We start from the raw sequence: 16,250 nt of genomic DNA on the forward strand, positions 1-16,250 counted from the left end.
GTTGCAGAGGGAAGAAAAGAGAGGGAGCGAGAGGTCAGGGGAGAGAGAGAAGGAGGGAGAGAGAAAATATAATAAAAAAAAAATGGGGAGAAAAATTAAAAAAATAGAGAAAAAAATTAAAATAATAATAAAAATAGGACATGAGGGGCATAATAGTCATTTCGGATTATTTTGGACCTGTTGTATGAGATTTGCAAAGAATAAGGACTATCCAGTTTAATTTAAAAGGCGAGGGACTAAACTGTTTTTCAGGGAAAAGTACGAGGAGTAACAAGTATTTAATCCAAAAAAAAAATATGAACACCTCTGCAACCATTTCTGTATTAAATTTTGACCAATGTATCGTCTGCATCATCAAACCTATTGTTTTCATGTTATCAACCAGCAATTTCAATCATCTCCATCAAACCTATCGTTTTCCTTTAAATTTTTGTCAATACAAAACCTTTTAAAGCCTTTGTTTTCATGTAGGGAAAAAAATACAAACAGTACCCAACCTATAGCCGACTCCGAATTTCTGTACCAAAGTTTTCAAAACTATCACAATAGTACCTAGGTTATCTAGCCCGACCCAACATATGTACCTGCCGTCTATGACGGTGTTAATTGTTATGCTAGGTGGCATAATTTCAGGGACATTTTAGTCCTTCCGTACCTTAATCTTAGTATTTAATTTTTATTAGTATTTTTCTTTAACTGAAATTTTTTTATTAGTTATGTATCTTGATTGAGAAAGAGAGAGAGAGAGAAAGAGAGGCAGAGATCCAGAGAGAGAAAGAGAGCAAAGGGACTTGCTACTGATCCCAGTAAATTATCATCTCCTGCTTTTGCAGTCTTAACTTCATTGTGCTTATTATCTGCATTTAGAGACTGCAATTTGCTCAGCCCTTTCAAAGAACTTTGCTGTCTACTTGATTCACCATTCAACTCAACTAAAGATTTATCCGTAACAAAATCTATCGAACCAAACTACAATACGTTTGTTTCCACTGGCTTTTCACCCTTCACAGGCGACAGCTTCCCCGGTGATTGCTTTAGAAGCAATGACTTGGTCTCATCTTCAGAGAATGACCCAAATATGAATAGCTGCAACCAAGGAATAAACACAAAAGTAAAATTCCACAACGATCCCAACGACCCGAACCACATAACCAATATCAACTGTACAAAACATCCCAACAAGATTCTGCAACAAGTCAGGAAGAGAGAGAGAGAACAAATCAGAGAGATAGAGAAAGAGAGGCAGAGATGCAGAGAGAGGAAGAGAGCAAAGGGACTCAAGAATTGGGCAGGGTAAGCCTAGTTTTCACTGTATGGCCTGCACAATCGACTTCCGCTGCCTAGACGAAGGCTTCGGCGGCAAAACCTACAAGCGCAAGCAGAACCCCGAAGCCGCTGACGACGACGAAGATGCCGCCATGGAAATCGAAGCCACCTACCCACCTCCGGCGAAGCGATCTGTGGTGTCCTTCTCGGACAATCCGGACAAACCAGTCGTGATCGCCGGGAAGGTCTCGGGGCGAAAGTGGAAGCAGACGCGGAAGCAGAGGTCGTCGGCGGTTCAGGTGAGTCGGAAGGGGACGACATTCGAGGAGAGGGAAGAACAAGTCGGTGAAGAAGGCGTACAAGGAGAGAATGGCGGAGCTGAAGGGGCAGATTAAGAGGAACAAGGAGGAGAAGAGGAGGAAGAGGGAGGAAAGGGAGAAGAAGAAGGAGAATATTCTTCCGGAGGAGATGATCAAGAGGAACAATAAGTAAATGACATAAATACCCATCAAATACACCACGTGGCACACTGGTTAACGCCGTCTTGGACGGCAGGTACATATGTTGGGTCGGGCTAGATAACTTGGGTACCATTGTGATAGTTTTGGAAATTTAGGTACAGAAATTCGGAGTCGGCCATAGGTTGGGTACTATTTGTATTTTTTTCCCTTTCATGTACCTAAACCTTTTAAAGCCTCTGTTTTCATATACCGTTGTAACCATGTAATGCAAATGTAAATTCACGACATTCCCATTTCTTACTGTGACAACAGAAAATGTACTCGTTCATAATACTGTAAATCTATGTGTTCCAGTCATTCACTAAAAAGACTTGGCAAATGATTCTTACAAGTTACAAACAATTTTGTTAGTCATTTGAAAATCTGTAATCTTATGCCAACCAACCCATATGATATACATCAGACTATTTCGGAAGTTTCCTATTGCTTTTTATACAGTCTTGAGTTAGGGGAGTTACAACGCAAGGGTGAGAGAGGTTGTCTTGCTGATTCTTGGTCACTGAAATCGATCTTCCCCTGAATCGGGCTGCTGCTCATCACCTTAGAGCTAGATTTTCGCTTGTTTGACTGCAAAAGGGGAGAATGCATAAAATTAGATCCTACTACAATTTCATGGACATGAAATGCCAAGGAAAGTATAAGAGCATAGTAAAACATGCAATCAAAGCTATTCTTCTCCCTTTCTCTCACCTTCGTTGATACACCAGTATGCTTTCCATCAGAACCAGAATTGTTTCTTTCCTTGCGGTACTGCTTTAGTAATCTTTTGTTAGCTTCATCTAACACTTTGTTTTCTTCGAAAAGAAATTTGACCTGCATTCATCATAATATATATGGGATATCATTAGTTCATTACACTATATCAGGTTTGACATGGAAGTGGAAGAATCAATATTAGAAAACATTCTGCTCTTCTCACCTCCTCTTCAGCAGAAAGAAGATTGATCCTTAGATGTTCTTTATCCTTCTCAAGTGTTTCATTATTCTTCTGAAGTGTTTTCAACTCAGCAACTAGCGATAAAACTTTTTGAGATGACGGCCTCAAGCTACCATGTAAACGAAAAGAAATTTTAAGCATTCTTTGACTTCAGAAAATAGAAATTGACACCCATATATCAGCAGCAGATGAAAGTAGACTGGGCAATTCAAAATGTCGGCAGTAAAACAATAATCTGCCACAAAAACGACTCAAAAAGGAACAATGCACAGTGGTAAACAAACTCACCCATTCCACATATTTAGCAACCTTTGACATGACTAATTTCAGCTATTGGCCTCCAAAAATGCACATGCTGCCCCAGTCTCATCTTTGGTCGATGTTGCTAAAACAGACTCCACTAGTTTCTCTTCAACAGGTGCGCCTTCAGCAGATGAATCAACCTTCAACATAGAAATATTCATCAGCCTTCGTAAAATCACAGTAAAAGAGACTCTGACTCATAATACCTATTTTTCTATATCATCATCAACAGGAAATACAAAATCTGCCAAAGAAGTGATTCTTACTGATATTTAAGCCTGTTTTGCAATTACAAAATCCAATCTTATTTGATTGATAAAGTGATAATAAGTTCTACATGACCTTTGTAACACAATACCTATATAGGTTAACCAGATTTGCAGGTATATTATGTCACGTAAATTGTAGCTAATAATCAACTGCCCATATGCAGACATTGCTAACTATCACTAATATGTTCAGTGGGATAACAATTGATATTCTTCATATACATTCCGCATGATCTCTCATTAATCATTATACAACCAATGAGTGGCATACGATGGACTCAGTGACTTACATTCTAAACCAATCTGCAATTAGATTCAAATTTTTCCAAAAAACAAATACAAAGCATGCATTAAGACAATCAAATTAACTTCTGACTTCATGTTTTAAAAAATCGGAAAATAAAATTCATGAGAAACGAGGTCAAGTTTTCCATAAATGCTAAAATTTTGTTAAGAGTGAGATAGAATTATAGAATGATACATCTTTCTAGAATCCTGGTCCCAAATATACACAGTTGCAGCACTGAATCTGAAATGGAAGGGACTAAAGCTTAAAGTTAGGTTAAACTGCCAATCTTATACACACAGTTATATTAGAATCCTGGTCCCAAATATATACAGTAGCAGCACTGAATCTGAAATGGAAGGGACTAAAGCCTAAAGTTAGGTTAAAGTGCCAATCTTATACACACAGTTTATATTAAGCTTCCCAAATTCCACATCTAGCAGCACTCTACTGAGATGGAAGGGAGTAAAGCTCAAGTTTGAGTGATAACGCAAGTTGTCAAACTCTGAATCCTATACACAGTGTTCAGCAGATACCCCTAATTGGCTTCACATTTACTCTCTTGAAAAATTGACAACAGGTTAAGTTTTTACCAAGGATTGAGATAAAGAGGGTACCATTAGGCATATCTCTTCAAAACCAATTACCAATAAGGCAATAACTGATTACTACCCCTTAGAACAAAAATATGCACATTGAACTTTTGCAATAGCAACAAAGGAACATGAGAACTTCTGATTCATGGCTAGACACGTCCTACATTGAAGAAAACTAATAATTTGGTACGACTTGATGGGTTTAGTTGATTGGGCTCATACTTTGCCTTAAACACTATTATTCCCATCAAGATCAAACCAAGTTTACATACAATGTATTGTAATAAGTATTCTAAATGCTTGAAAGAAATTGGCCAAGAAAACAAGAATAGAGCACCGGGTGTGTTTTTAGTGGAGTTATAACTTTAACCTTACAATCTGAATATCAGACAAGTTCAACAAAAGCAGCAATCAAACAATTTCTCCTGTCATCCAATGGAACATGAGTTGCCGCACATAAGATTATGAAGCACAAGTATCCAAACTATTTAGATTGTTCTAATTCAACAAATGAATTTCGTAACAGCATGCCACAAGAATCATTTCCACAAGCACAAAGGAAAAACAACAGAACTTCAATTCTCGAATAACCTTGCACAATTAATGACTCTCACAGCTAATTACCAAAGAATCAAATCAAACAAGTCCAATTTCATTCAATCCATGAAGAACTAATAACTACACAAATAAAAGATAGTTAGAAAGAATTACCGAAAGCCTCTCATATTCATTCCTTGTAAAACTTCAATTCTTCCCTCAATTCTCCCAGTTCATCCTCCAACACTTCGACCCGAAACTCAGCCTCGTTGGCCCTCTGGTCTGCCTCGCTTCCGAAATCCATTAAAGCCTCTCGGTCATGATCACAGAGCGAGCACTCCTTCTCCAACTTGTTACACTGACTCACCAGATGCGCACACTCTGCCGCTAGTCTCTGATTCTCCTCCACAAACTTCCTCAAAGCCTGAGCGTTCATACAAGCTTCGGCCTGAAACCAAAAACACATAAGCAACCCAACCAAACCAACCAAATCGTTCCAGAGCTTGATCCTTCTCCTTCAATTTGGCGAGTAGAACCGTGTACTGGTCGCGCAGCCGTCGCTTCGTGGCTTCCGAGCACCGGAGCTTCTTCAATTCGAGAGTCTGTGCCGACACGGGGATGCCGAGGGTGTGGTCAATCGACTCTCTGATGTAATCGTCGACTTCTTGCGGAAGAGGATCCATTCTCGCCGGTTCTTGATATCGGAAACCCTAGACCGGCGGAAAAGTTTGAAAATTAGAAGAAAGAATGAGAGAAATTGAGGGTTCGATCTAAGGGGGTTGGTGATTGGGGAGAGTCTGAGAGTGAATTGAAACACTAGAAGGATTGGGGATTTGGAGTTTAGGGTGTGGAATCCAAAGGTCGGGTAAGTTTGGGAGTGGCAAAACTTTTCGCTCTTTTTCACCTGTTTTGCTCTCAGGGCTTTTAAGGGAAAAGGGGAAATTGATTTTGGCGCGGGCTGCGTATTTCGAATTTGAAACTCTAGCCGTTATACAGGTACCCCATGGGAGGAGGAGGAAAAAAAAACAGTGGTTGTTTTGCCTAAAATTGTGAAATAATATCGAAAATAACTTATAATTGTGCTTTTAATTTTGGCTGCCTTGGGTACATTGTCAACTCCACACAGCTTGGTCTGGGGGTCAGTGAATAATGTACAGCTCTCGACCTGTGATCTCTTTGCTCGCTATAATGAACTGACCGTGATCTCCAACGTTCAGGCGTCGAGCTGGTAGAGTCTGAACCACCTTGACAGCTCGAATTTAACTATGGACTCTGGTTGCCTAACCAAGCTTCCACATCAGCAAAATTACAAAGAATAGAAAATTAAGTTTTGGTGTTTCCGGCGGATTTTCTGCATATTTCGGCTACTCTAATGATCGATGATGAAAAATGAGATATGAGCTCATTGAATTTCAATTTTGGTTAAAGTTTTGGGCTTTTGGTCACTATACGGGCTCACTGTGCACATTAATCATTTCAAACCTTAATTAATTCATATGTTTAGAACCTTGGATACAAAATAATTAATAGACCCTCGGTTGGTGCAATTCACAGAAGTTTTGGAATTGGATAAGTCATGGAACTGAGAGAAGAGTAGTTTATTATCGACACCATCACAACGCCGAATTTGTATTGAGAAATTTGTGGAGATGAAATTCAAAATTAGATGACAATTTGATAGTAGGGATTGTCCATCATCTTCAACTAAGGTATCGATGTGAAACTTGATATAATTACATTCTTATTACCTTTGTAACTTAATGGGATGCTTTTTTAGCCTTAACTGATTTGAAATAACCATGTAAAGAATTACTCTCTGGTATGTCAAGGATGGCTATATATGGTCGGTGAGCTGTGACCTGTTGGTAAATTATAATTCCAAGTTCCAACATTGTAAAGGTCATGGGTTCGATTCTCATTGACATATGTAAGGGTGGGGTGGGCTAAGCGTTTTTTTTTTTTTTTTAAATAATGGCTATATATGTGTCATAAGATGTAACGTTCACCTTTTGAGTATTTATGAGTTCAGTTGATGAATCGAGGAGGTAAATTATGAAAGGTAAGTACGATAGCGCATGCATGCATTACCTAACAGCAGTACCCTTGAGGTAATAGTCTGGTCGGCAGTACCTTCCAGACAATATTCAGGTCGGCTCCAAAATATTTCGGCCGACAGTACCATCTGATGTGTCATTTAGTCAACAATACCCTCCAGATGGCATGAGATAGTTAGTCCGCAGCACCCTCTAACTGTCTATTCCGGTCGGCAATACCTTTCGATGCATCATCTGGTTAGCAGTACCCTCAAGATGACATAAGATGGTTAGTTGGCAGTACCCTCTAGCCATCGCCTCCTCATATTCCGGCCGGCAGCATCCTCCGATGCGTCACCTAGTCGCTAGTACCCTCCAGGTGGCATGAGATAACTAGTCGGTAGTTCCCCATCTAGTCATCACTTATTTTGTGATGAGAATATTTTAAAGGAGTTTTTTGAGATATTTTATCATGAGAGAGTTTTATTTGAGATTTCTAAAATGATTTTTAGATGAGATTTATAGTATGATTTGAGATAGTATATTTCAAAGATTTCTGAATGATTTTAAGATATTTTATCACATGAGTATTTTATTAGTTTGAACGGCTTTTAGATGACAAAGGATTTGAATTTATTTGAGATTTAGATATTAGAGAATAATTAAAATTATTTCCTCAAATCCTTACTACATGCTTGGTTTTTATCTGAAAGTCAATTTGGGATAGCATTACAATTTTATTTGTTTTTCTTGAAATTATTTATTTTTCGTCCACTCACTTTAACAGTTTTCTAAATGTTTTTCCCTAGACTTTTCTGTTTTACGTGCCCAGTCTGCAGATAGGTTGAAGTCGAGTGTACATAGGAGTCGAGGTATAGTGTTCGCCACTCCTGTCATTGATGTAGGTTATATGTTTAACGTATTAGTATTCTATTCAATTCATTGTCTAGTTGCTCTGATGACCAATATTTGTATAACTTTGTATTTGAGTAGATTCAGACTTATTGAAATTGTTAGGGTGTTGGTTATGAATTGTAGGGAGCAGGAAGGTTCTAGGAGATGAGGATGGATATGATTATTGAGGAGTGTTAGATTGTTTTTACATGTTTTGGGTAGTGCGCTTTTAGGGGAAGTTTTGCCAAATTTTTAGTGGAATTTCTTCTAAGGTGGGCCCTACAGGGCCACTTTAGATGATGGTGTTTGTTTAGATGAATTTGTGTATGTATAAATGACATTCGTCTATTTGCAAGCAACCAGAGATGGCAGGGGAATAGAGGGAACCCTCGAGGAGGCAGGAAGAGTGAAGTCTTTAAGGGAACATAGAGAGTTTTGAGGTCTCTCTGGAGAAGTGAAGGAGGAAGAGCAATGGTAGAAGCCAATGGCAAGAAAGGCGAGTAGGGAGAGCAAAATCAAAGGAAGAAGAAGAATATATGGTAACAAGGGGTAGTTTGGACAATTCATGCAACTGAGGGTCAAAGGCTAAAAAATGAGCCTTCATGTCAGTGCCAAGTCAACTTATGATGTCATGATTGGAGCCAACTTTGAAATTTGGACGTAAGTAATAGAAATTAGAAGTGCAGGGACGATCATGATTAAAAAAAAAAATCATAGACCAAACTGATTTTTGCCCCAAAGTTGGAGGGGGTAAACTGAATTTAATTAGTTCTAACATTTTTCTCAACATTCAATAAACAAACTGTTGTTTGAGTTTACAAGATTTAGTAGTTTAACCAAATTATCAAAATTTGGAAATCTTCAAACGATATATACTTATCTATACACGTTGTGTGACTTTACAACAGACAATAGTTTTTAACTGTCGTTTGAATGAGGTCAATCAAACAACATGCTACTAGACAACAACATGTTTTTCTATCAAACGACAGTTAAAGAATTGTCACTGTCGTGAGATTAATTTTGTCTTATAGCGCGTTAAACCATTCGCTAGAACCTTACATACGAATTGGTATTATTAGTTTCTCATGCAACCCTTTACTTGATTATAGGCTTATAGCACACATTCATTAAATGTACCATATCAACTTTAGTAGGGTTACTAGAAAAAATGAAATTCATTTTGTTTTCCTGTGTCCAACATGATGAATTTTAACTGTCTAGCTTGTCATTTTATACGACTTTGTTATTCTTTTACCCTTCAATTATTAGATCCTTTTAACATTGGTTATTATATCCTTTTAACATTGGTTATTATTGAAGAAGAGACGATTTCACGGTCAGTCCCGCTCAGATTAATTATTGGTTGATTCGATACTGCTGCGTACGTTGCGATTGAATTTAGATTTAAAGTGCAAAATAATGAGGTAGTTGAGCCTTCATTTTGACCATCAGGTTCCTATTGACTTGACAAATACATATGCGCCACGTAGAGTATCCGAGTAGCTGGCAGTAGCTTTATTGCTCACATTGATAAGAAGTTCAAGTACTAAATGGATCTGCTCCCCCGCGGCAACAGCAGCGTGTACTAAAATCACATCGATCTCACACACTCCGAGGACGACAGAAGAAGAATGGCGCTCATCATCAGCTCATCATGTTTTCTTATTCTTGTTTCAGTTTCGAGTACTTATGTTCATGCCTACAAGAACCACACAGTGGGCGACTCCTTGGGTTGGTACGACAACCTCCAAAAGCCCGATCTTAATTACCAGAAATGGGCTGCAGCCAACAACTTCAGTTTGGGAGATTTTCTCAGTAAGCTCCTTCTTCTCTTTTATCACTTTCATCCTCCATTATCAATATGCGTTTCTTCTACTTTTGAATTAAGTCCTTTAATTTGTTTCAAAGTAGATAAGAATTAATACAAAACTCTTAACGTTTCCGATTCTTGTTTTAGAAATTGGTTCTAATCATGAAGCTTTTGAACACCCTGTTCTAAAATGTATTTCATCCATTTTTTTCTGGGTGAGAGATCTTAGTGGAAATTGGAAAAGAAAACGCTAGTTAATTAAGCTGAAAGAGGAAGAATTAAGAAAAGGACAAGGTGAGGTTACCAATCATGGACGTTTCCATAAGATGGCATGGCCATGTGTGATTCACATGTAGCCACCCACCGACGCCTTTGAGCAGCTCTGATTCTTTTCTTCTATTTTGTCCATAGCCTTTTCTTTTCTTTTTTTCTTTTTTGTCCTTTTGGACTACTTTTTTTTTTTTTTTTTTTCCGTGGATCGAATACTGTCTTTATCTTATTATATAAAACATACAATAGGATAGGTTAGAGTGGTACAGTGCTTCAAATATGAAAAATATAACAGGAAAGAATACTATAAAACTCGGTTGTCGGCGTAGCAGAAAGGATGTTATATCACTTATATGGAATGTGGTGAAGAATACACAGTAGTCGGTCATTCTGACGCATCTGTCTGTCCTTTTTATTAAATATAAATAGGTTAGCTAAAAGTGTATGTATATATATATAGGCCCTTCTAGTGAGTGATTCTTTTTTTTGGTCTTTTCTAGGGATAGGGCATTAGACTAACTTTTCGATCATATTTTCACATCTCAACCGTTCAGTTTTTAGGTCTTAATGTGTAAATCACTTCTGCAAATTTTCAGCCAATTTGATGATCGTTAAGGCATCCAAAACTGCAATTTACCATTATAAACACTAACGGTTCCGGTTCGACAGATTCGATTCGTTCGTGTAAATTACAGTTTTGGATCCCTTAACGATCACCGATTTGGCTGAAAATTTGCAGAAGTGATCTACACATTAGGACCTAAAAAATGAACGGTTGAGATGCCGAAATATAATAAAAAAGTTTGTCTAATGCCTATCCCTGTAAAAGACCAAAAAAAAGGATCCCTTAGTGGAAGGGCCCTATATATATATATATATATATATATATAAATAAATAATAGGATTAGGTCACACTTATACATTAATACTCGTCCTCAAAAAAAAAAAAAATATATATATATATATATATATATATATATATAGTTTCTACTCCCTTTTTACACTATATTAATTTGGTTGTTTCAATGGTATGGAATTAACTTTGTATAAAAAAAATGGTATGGAATTAACTCTGCCTGGTCATGCAGTTTTCAATACTGATACGAACCACTCGGTCATCCAAACCTATAACGTCACTACATACAAGCTGTGTGATTACAACAATGCCGTGGAGAATGATACAATCCAATGGTCGGACGCGGAGCCGTCAAACACCGTCCCACATGATGTTTCGGTGGCGGTTCCTTTGTTGAAAGAGGGCATCACATATTTCTTTTCCGGTGATTATGATGGCGAACAGTGCAAGAATGGGCAGCACTTCAAGATAAATGTTACTCACGGACAAGGCTTGCCAAAGACTATAGACAATTCGGCGGCAGGACCAGCAGGCAGTCCACAATCAGGCAATGGTGATGATGAAGCACTCCCGGACACAATCGTCCCTAATTCCAACTTCAATGATCCCAAACCAGATGACAATGATGATGTACAGCCATCTGGAGCCGTTTCATTTTCAGTTCCTCATGTACAAGGCAATCTGATTTTCATTTTGCTCGGTCTTGTCTACTTGTTATGGTCATGATTTATCTACTCTTTCTTTCCATTTTCGTCTTCCTTATTCTGCTGCTTTTAATTACACACATGAAATTATTTGACTTGTTGATCCGAATATTATTTTCTTTTTCTTGTCTTCATGTCTACCATGGACACAACAACTCACCAAAACTGAAGTTCCAAACTCATATGTTATATGTTTAACTACAACAATTAGCTAAAATCTAAAATCAAATTTAAGAACTTGATACTTAAATTTAGCCTTTAAGGGATGCTCATTGACTCGATCATTTATCGAAAGAGTCTGTGGCCTTTTTCACATTCATTCAGTTTTTCCACAATTTTTCAAACCATAACATTTTAGCACAGCCACTAATTCACCCTACGTTGTCAATATTGTTATCTTCAAGATTCAATGAAATTCACCCTGCCCGTACAATTTCATTTTAAAATCTTTTACAGTAAGACCGTGGGCAGAAAATTCACTACTGTGATCGAGACCATGATAGCAATCATCTACTTCTCATGTCCATCATTCATTTCTGGTCGGGAGTCGGGACTGCAGCCAACGAGGGACACAATAAGTAAGATAAGTTTGACATAACTACCGAATAAACAGATTAACAAACTTGGCAGACAAATCCAGTTTCTGACTTTTATGATTTGCTAATTCATGTGATACAATGACAGCGAAAATATATGGATATGCCTCTAAATAAATCTTTACAATATGCCAAATTGGAACCTCTAAGCTGCCAGTTAAAAAGGAGCATATTCAGAGCCAACAGAATCAGAGTCCGGAACCTAGAGATTGGTCAGGTCCAACTTTCAAAACAAATGGATCGCTTACCTTTGAGATCAGTTCTCGAGCATACTCGAGCAATATTTATAGTCCAAGGTAAGAGATGCAAAGTCAATGTTACCCTGCATGAGCAAGCATAAGTAGTAGAGAATCTAGAGATATACAAAGAACAAAAACAGGACTGAGAAACAGTAATTCATTATGAACAATGTGGATGCAACTTTGCATTTCCAACACAGTATGCTGATTGTTGCAAGCCAAAGGTGGAGTATTCCTGGTTACTCAAATTTATACTCCAAATCAAATAAATCAGGAATATAATGCAAGTAAACATCATATGATCATGTCATACATACCACACATATTGTATCTGTTTCGGATCTTGGTTCTGGAGGCAATTTCCTTGAAAGCATGACCTACACAGAAGAAGTAAAGAAAGGCTGACAAATGCATGGAATCCAGAATGACAAAGGGTCAGGATTTGCAATGGTACTTTTCAAAACAACATGACTTCAGCATATTAGCCTAACTTGATTAACTAACATTACAGGAACAATCTTCTGCCCCTTTTCTTCATTTTATGAGCTAGTATTGTTGAATCCTTATAGAATCAGAACATTTGTTCTTGGTTTTGTTGGCAACAAACCATCTTACTGTTACATTTTGATCCTCATCATTCATTTACATGATTCAGTAATACGTGCCCTTTAAGAACTAACATGCTAAATTCTCAACCTTTAAGTGAAGGAGTAGTGGTTTTGACCTTGATTTCTTGTTCCATGACTGATTCCTCTTCTGCTCCTTATCCTCTTCCTGAAAACTAAAAACCATATACAAATTGAGTCATCAACCAGAGTCCACAACAGCATAACAAAATCCGAAAATAAAAAAATGTAGATGGATATTGCAGCTTTGGCTCTGAATTTGTGGTGGGCATGGGTGACAGAAGCCTATGAAGCAGAGGCAGAGGAGTCAGAGATTTCATCATTGCTCTTGGAGCCTTGTTTTCTTCTTTGCAAACAAACCTCTTGTTTTGTGAGGCCTCCAACAGCAATTGCAACAGCTTCAAAAACCCACCATGCAATCCAAGCCATTAATATGGTGATCAAAATTAAGATATAGCACAAAACCAATTTGTAACCATAACCAATTCACCAATTCACCAAATACCCATTTCCCCACAATCAAAAGCAATGAATCAGAGATAGACAGAAGAATCATGGTATACACTTTCAAAAAGAAAAATCTTTTTTATCTCACGACCCAAGAGATTTACAATTGAAGTTCAATCTCCAGGCCAAAGAGAAAACATGCACACAAAAATTCATGAAATACAAATGAGTAGCATTATGATCTGATTTTTTTTCGTCACTGTCAGTTCTTAGAAATCAAATCAGAGGCATGCGAATGTAGACAGACCTAATCACAGCCTCTAGAGCTCTGCTTTTATGATCCTCTTAAAAGCAAAAACAGCAAATCAAATTTGAATATATAAGGTAATACTAACAAATGTATGTCTTTAGTTTTGAAAGAAGTACAGACTAAAAATAAATAAAATTACCTCCTGAACATTACCAAAATAGTACTCGAGGTGATCTGTTCCCCCACTTGGTTTGTTACTTCATGCCACTTTCTCTCAAATTTCTCCAGAGCAATGCTGTCTGAAGGCCAAAAGTAGTGCTCCTGTATTTTTAAGCATGTAAAAGTTTAACCACCTGATTTCTTATGTATAAGTAACATAAATACCAGAGGAAAAACAAATTCTTCAAAAGAAAAAAATAATTTCACCTTGACCTTGAATTATAAAGTAAGATACAGAGTTGCAAATACATTGATGTGTTATTGATCAATATCCATCAAATATTATAATAACCACTAAAAGATGACCGGAAAGTGCTGCACCATGTCACCATCAGTATATGAATCTATTATTACATACTTGAGGCACTTATGCAAACTATTAAACTTACAGTCAGCATCGATTTTCAAATAAAGAAAAGTAATTACTAACACTTTCACCCTCCCTTGTTCCTTAGATATTTGATTTTAAGCTATAACACATTTCAATCAGAACATTCTCATAGTGCTCATTCAATTTGGCAACAAACTTTTGGAAGATCTCCTTCTGCACACAATCCTGCATGAGGAATTTTACTTTGAAGAGAAAACCATTAATCTTAGGCAAGGTGGTTTCTCTATAAACTCTATTGAAATGCTGCTATCAACAAAGCAATGAATTAAGTTTGCTAAATAATTTAGAGAAGTGTTTAAGATAAAATGATATATTTATCACACCTCTATCCTTACGCAAGAAGTTACATGAATAAAAGTAAACCGAATATAAAAACCCACAACTAAAAAAGACATCAGGAAAGTGCATATGAAGAGACACAATGTAGTACGTTCTGTTTCAAATCTGGTATATAATTTTGTTATTCTTTATATTCTTCTTTTTCTTTTTCTTTGATACTTATGTGTTTGTAGTAGTTTTAATTTCTTCATGTACTGCAGCACTCCTACATCTGCAGTCCTAGGAATATATCTATATCAAGGGAACATATCTAAATATAAGCATGCATGCCATACTTTTTCTCTTTTTTTGTTACTAAGATTTAATGCAGCTCATCCTTTGATTGCAATACTAATCGTGTTCATATCTTTTCGATAATGATAGCTTTTGTGTTCCTTTTTCACGCAAAACAATTACAGAACCAAGAAAAGAGAGCTCTGAAGTGTTTACTTGTTAAGGAGTAGTTAAAGTTCTATCTTTGCTTCAGCAACAGCAAGATTCTCACCAAGCTTTCTATTTTGTGACTGCAGCTCCAGATTCAACCCATGTTCCTCATCCAATTCTGCCTTCAATCCCAAAAACTTAGCCTGCAAATTCATGATCAAACTCTCACTCACTTCAATCTTTTCCTGCAATTCCTTCATTATGCCAGCATACAAATTCATGCAGAACATTGAGAAGGTAAAAACCCTATACATACTACCAAAACAAAAATCAATACCCAAAACTGCAACTTCTGAGGAAAATACTCAATCACCCACGAAACCAAAGCCATATGCACCCCCCGAAACTGCATGCACCAACAAATCAAGCAAATTAGAAACCTACCTACAGCTCGATCAATCTGTGAAAGATCCTTGATAGCTCAATCAAATCCTCCTTTCTCTTTAGACGACCGATTACTTCTCAATCTCTCAAATCGCCAACGGAAATACGGAACCATCTCATAACATCAAATGTGATCTTGCTCCAATTGCTCTCCCCCTTTCTCTATATAGGCAGTCTTATTTAGCACATTCACATGTAGTCTGTGATCGAATGCAAATCTTTTTTTTTTTTTTTTTTTTGACTTCCTCATATGATTTATGTCCAGATTTTGGGGAAGGCATTGATATAAACCTTAGAGATGCTTACTGTAGTAGTTTGTTTAATCCTGCATTGCAGGGACTCTCCTATGTGCCACATTCACGTGTGAATGTGAATCAGTGCATATATAGTTGCTTGTTAACTAATATGATTTTGTGTATTGATTTCAGGTCAGTGTTTTTATGACTTCTCGACGTATGAGCCTGACAGTTGAGCAAAGAGCTTAGCCACGGAGTTTGGGATTATTTACTGTAACTGGAAGATTTACTGTGCAACCCAATAAATGAATCAGGCCAATCGAACCATCCTAGAAAACTTTGATGTTTAGGTTTTGATGGCAGTAGATATAAGAGCACGTATATTAAACAGAGATCGAATTATCGTAAGAATGCCTGAAAAAAAAAAAAACTACTACGGCACAAAGGAGTGACGGGGACACTTTTGCCCTCCTCCAGCTATCCGATTACTAACAAAAAAAACCCGATCCAAAGTGCGGGCTGTTTCACTAGTTTCGAGCTAATTGCCCAAGCTCTGTCTCAATCCACTCTTACCTGCTAGTTAGGCCAACATATTGAAATGAATAAACATTGAAACAAATAACAGAGCACAGAACGAGAAGTACGAGACAGTGATATAAGCAGACCCAAGTACTGGAATTAAAGCACTCAAAATAACTGAAATTGATAACTGGGAAAAAGCAACATCTTGGTTCAAATGGGTCGTACACAGACTACACCCATAGTTTTTATTCATATAGTTTTTATCCATGATGGTGGTTCTGCTCCCAGTGTCT

The 16,250-nt window shown here is 37.3% G+C and overlaps 3 protein-coding genes, 1 long non-coding RNA gene and 1 pseudogene across 6 annotated transcripts; 2 read left to right on the forward strand and 3 right to left on the reverse strand.

Annotated features, from left to right (window-relative positions):
* Positions 1-793: 793 nt before the first annotated feature.
* Positions 794-1,793, forward strand: LOC133729082 (protein PXR1-like; annotated as a pseudogene).
* A 391-nt stretch (positions 1,794-2,184) lies between these two features.
* Positions 2,185-3,321, reverse strand: LOC133728452 (uncharacterized). Its single transcript, XM_062155867.1, has 4 exons — positions 3,013-3,321; positions 2,707-2,833; positions 2,478-2,600; positions 2,185-2,354 (listed from the first exon to the last, which is right to left on the reverse strand). The coding sequence occupies exons 1-4, from the start codon at positions 3,021-3,023 to the stop codon at positions 2,208-2,210; spliced, it is 408 nt and encodes a 135-aa protein (XP_062011851.1). The 5' UTR covers positions 3,024-3,321; the 3' UTR covers positions 2,185-2,207.
* Positions 3,322-4,905: 1,584 nt separating this feature from the next.
* Positions 4,906-5,398, reverse strand: LOC133730713 (uncharacterized). Its single transcript, XM_062158254.1, has 2 exons — positions 5,252-5,398; positions 4,906-5,163 (listed from the first exon to the last, which is right to left on the reverse strand). The coding sequence occupies exons 1-2, from the start codon at positions 5,396-5,398 to the stop codon at positions 4,906-4,908; spliced, it is 405 nt and encodes a 134-aa protein (XP_062014238.1).
* A 3,748-nt stretch (positions 5,399-9,146) lies between these two features.
* Positions 9,147-11,413, forward strand: LOC133732197 (early nodulin-like protein 18). Its single transcript, XM_062159689.1, has 2 exons — positions 9,147-9,460; positions 10,814-11,413. Exons 1-2 carry the CDS (start codon positions 9,277-9,279, stop codon positions 11,305-11,307), a joined length of 678 nt encoding a protein of 225 aa, XP_062015673.1. The 5' UTR covers positions 9,147-9,276; the 3' UTR covers positions 11,308-11,413.
* A 112-nt stretch (positions 11,414-11,525) lies between these two features.
* Positions 11,526-16,249, reverse strand: LOC133732745 (uncharacterized). 3 transcript variants are annotated; one of them, XR_009857304.1, is made up of 7 exons: positions 15,200-16,249; positions 14,877-14,958; positions 13,643-13,764; positions 12,817-13,144; positions 12,438-12,497; positions 12,130-12,203; positions 11,526-11,838 (listed from the first exon to the last, which is right to left on the reverse strand). It is a non-coding gene; the product is annotated as an uncharacterized LOC133732745 (long non-coding RNA). The 3 variants fall into 3 exon arrangements; XR_009857303.1 differs by having other exon boundaries at positions 12,845-13,144; positions 14,822-14,958; XR_009857302.1 differs by having other exon boundaries at positions 12,845-13,144; positions 15,200-16,248.
* Position 16,250: the final 1 nt, after the last annotated feature.

This window comes from Rosa rugosa, chromosome 2 (genome assembly GCF_958449725.1).
Source record: "Rosa rugosa chromosome 2, drRosRugo1.1, whole genome shotgun sequence".
In the NCBI taxonomy this organism is placed as follows: Eukaryota; Viridiplantae; Streptophyta; class Magnoliopsida; order Rosales; family Rosaceae; genus Rosa; species Rosa rugosa.